Source organism: Physeter macrocephalus, chromosome 17 (assembly GCF_002837175.3).
Source record: "Physeter macrocephalus isolate SW-GA chromosome 17, ASM283717v5, whole genome shotgun sequence".
In the NCBI taxonomy this organism is placed as follows: domain Eukaryota; kingdom Metazoa; phylum Chordata; class Mammalia; order Artiodactyla; family Physeteridae; genus Physeter; species Physeter macrocephalus.
In genome coordinates, this window is record NC_041230.1 from 43,203,995 (window position 1) to 43,206,659 (window position 2,665).

Genomic DNA, 2,665 nt, shown 5'->3' on the forward strand with positions numbered 1-2,665 from the left:
CGCTCCGCGGCATGTGGGATCTTCCCGGACCGGGGCACGAACCCGTGCCCCTGCATCAGCAGACGGACTCTCAACCACTGCGCCACCAGGGAAGCCCCTTGATTTATTTTTAATAAAAATATATCATCTATACTCCAAACTAGAATGTAAGCTCCTTGTGAGCAACAATTTTGGTTTGCTTTGTTCATTAATGTATCCAAGTGCCTAGAATAGTATCTGTTACAAACCAAGCCCTCAATAAATACATTAATGAAGAAAAAGTACTAGAAAATTCTCTCAGATCTCTTCTAACATTGACAGTCTAACACTGAGCATCTATGAAAGCATCAAGATCCATAAATACAAGTGGCAAATGTGAAACAATCTAATAAACATTCAATTTATTCATTTTTAAGTATGCTCAAAAGACATTATCCATCTTGAAAAATACATTATGACAGAACAAAAAAAAACTTTGAGAAAATACAGACCTAAAGTATCTATTTTCAGACAAATAGGGAAAGGGGGATTTAGGCTTATATGCAGTACAAATTTAGATAATCATATGTGATGTAGGGATCAGTTTTTATAAAAAGTTCCCCATGCTCTAGAACCTTGTTCCTCAAAATGTGGTCTGACACCAGCAGCACCAGCAACACCGGGAAGCTTATTAGAAATGGTGAACCTCAGTCCCCACCTCAGACTTACTGAAATCAGAATCTGCATTTTAATAAATTCCTATGAGATTCAAATGCCTATGAAAGAGTAAGAAGCACTGCACCAGAAAACGACCTTAGCAATTGTACTATTCTGGTCTCCTAGAACCCTGTTTGGTTTTTGTCTTCTACATTTGACACATATATTTTACTTATCCATATAATGAAATCATGGTGTATATAAATGATATAAATGTACTTACCAACATAGAAATATTATTATGTAATTATCATATCAAAAAAAAATTTAAACATTTTATATGGTTGCTTTAAGAAAAAAGTATACATATGCAAGTTTACATAGAAAAACATCTAGAAGTCTCTACTTCAAATATTAATAGTGTAGGGGAGAGGGAGATTACAAATTATTTCTTTTTTCTTATTTTTCACTGTTTTCTAACTTTTCTAAAATGAGCATGTATTACCAGTATAGTTTTTTAAAATAATAAAAGTTAAAAAAAAAACATGGGAGGTTAGAAATGGGATGGAGTTGCATCAGGACACGTACGGCTCAGCAAGCATTAAAGGCAATGCATTCTCTTGTATCTTCGATGGACGGTTGAAGCCCATGGCGTAAACTCCCTGGAGAAGCTGTGGTTTCCTAGAAAAACAGTTAAAGATGAAAGTCACAGTCTCTTTGATTGAGGAAAGAAGCCAAATATCTAGCTAACAGTACTAGAATTGTGAACTTGACACAATGTATGAGTGCAGCTAAAGCTTTTACAAATTACCTAGAAATTTTACTTACTAGCCCAAAGCAGCTAAATTCTTTTATTAAACTTGTGTTAACTAAAAATGTTCTGTAGTGATGAAAAAATACTTGTAACAGGCCTAGGATTTCTATCTAAACACAAAGGGGAGAGACAGAAAGTAAATACTCACAGCCGAAGCTCCTCGAAGGACTTCACCGAGTAGAGCGGGGAGTTTGGATCCCGCTGCAGGACTTCCACTTGGTTGGTGTTATCGACAAGGTTGCTTCTGATCAGCTTGTTGAGTAAGGACTGGGCGGCTCTGTCCTCTGTCAGGAAAAAAAGAGCGTGAAGATTTTAAAAAGTCCATGAAATCCAGCGTGATCTCATCTGAATTCAGCTGCCATTGGTATTTTAAGCAATAACATGCATTTGTACTGGGACTCCTAGTTCAAGGTATAGCTTAGTTTTGATTTATAAATGCAATTAAAATAGTTTTATTAAAGGGAAAAATTATGATACTCGTATCATCTGTTGGGGCCTCACATTCTTCTCCAGAACTCTATTCCTAACAACTATCCTTTCTTGAGGTTAATGATTCCTCCTATCCAAACCCAAATATTTACTCCCCAAATTACACTCAATGTAAATTTAAAATTATGAGCTTAAGGGACTTCCCTGGTGGCGCAGTGGTTAAGAATCCGCCTGCCAATGCAGGGGACACAGGTTCGATCCCTGGTCAGGGAAGATCCCACATGCCGTGGAGCAACTAAGCCCGTGCGCCACAACTACTGAGCCCACGTGCCACAACTACTGAAGCTTGTGTGCCCAGAGCCCATGCTCCACGACAAGAGAAGCCACCACAATGAGAAGCCCACGCACCGCAACGAACAGTAGCCCCCACTCGCTGCAACTAGAGAAAGCCCACGCACAGCAACAAAGACCCAATGTAGCCAAAAATAAATAAAGAAAATAATAAAATTATGAGCTGAAAAAACATCACAACAATGGAAAAAAAAACAAATTAACAAAGTCTGTATCTTGATGTTGGATAAGCTGTTCATTAAATGTGTCAAAATACCAACAAATATAATTTTATTAGAAAATGGCGACGCAAGTTAAAATTTCTTTTATAAAGACCAATACAAGGGCTTCCCTGGTGGCGCAGTGGTTGCGAGTCCGCCCGCCGATGCAGGGGAACCGGGTTCGCGTCCCGGTCTGGGAAGATCCCACATGCCGCGGAGCGGCTGGGCCCGTGAGCCATGGCCGCTGAGCCTGCGC

The 2,665-nt window shown here is 39.1% G+C and overlaps 1 protein-coding gene across 2 annotated transcripts in view; it reads right to left on the reverse strand.

The window, feature by feature from the left end:
- Nucleotides 1–2,665, reverse strand: part of LOC102988391 (ATP-dependent RNA helicase DDX19B) — a 20,212-nt gene that overhangs the window by 7,178 nt on the left and 10,369 nt on the right. For both annotated transcript variants that reach the window (XM_007102562.4, XM_007102563.4), the window contains exons 4-5: nt 1,578–1,713; nt 1,204–1,296 (exon numbers count right to left, since the gene is read on the reverse strand). In XM_007102562.4, coding sequence (XP_007102624.2) covers nt 1,204–1,296; nt 1,578–1,713 — 229 coding nt within the window. The remainder of the gene's footprint in view (nt 1–1,203; nt 1,297–1,577; nt 1,714–2,665) is intronic.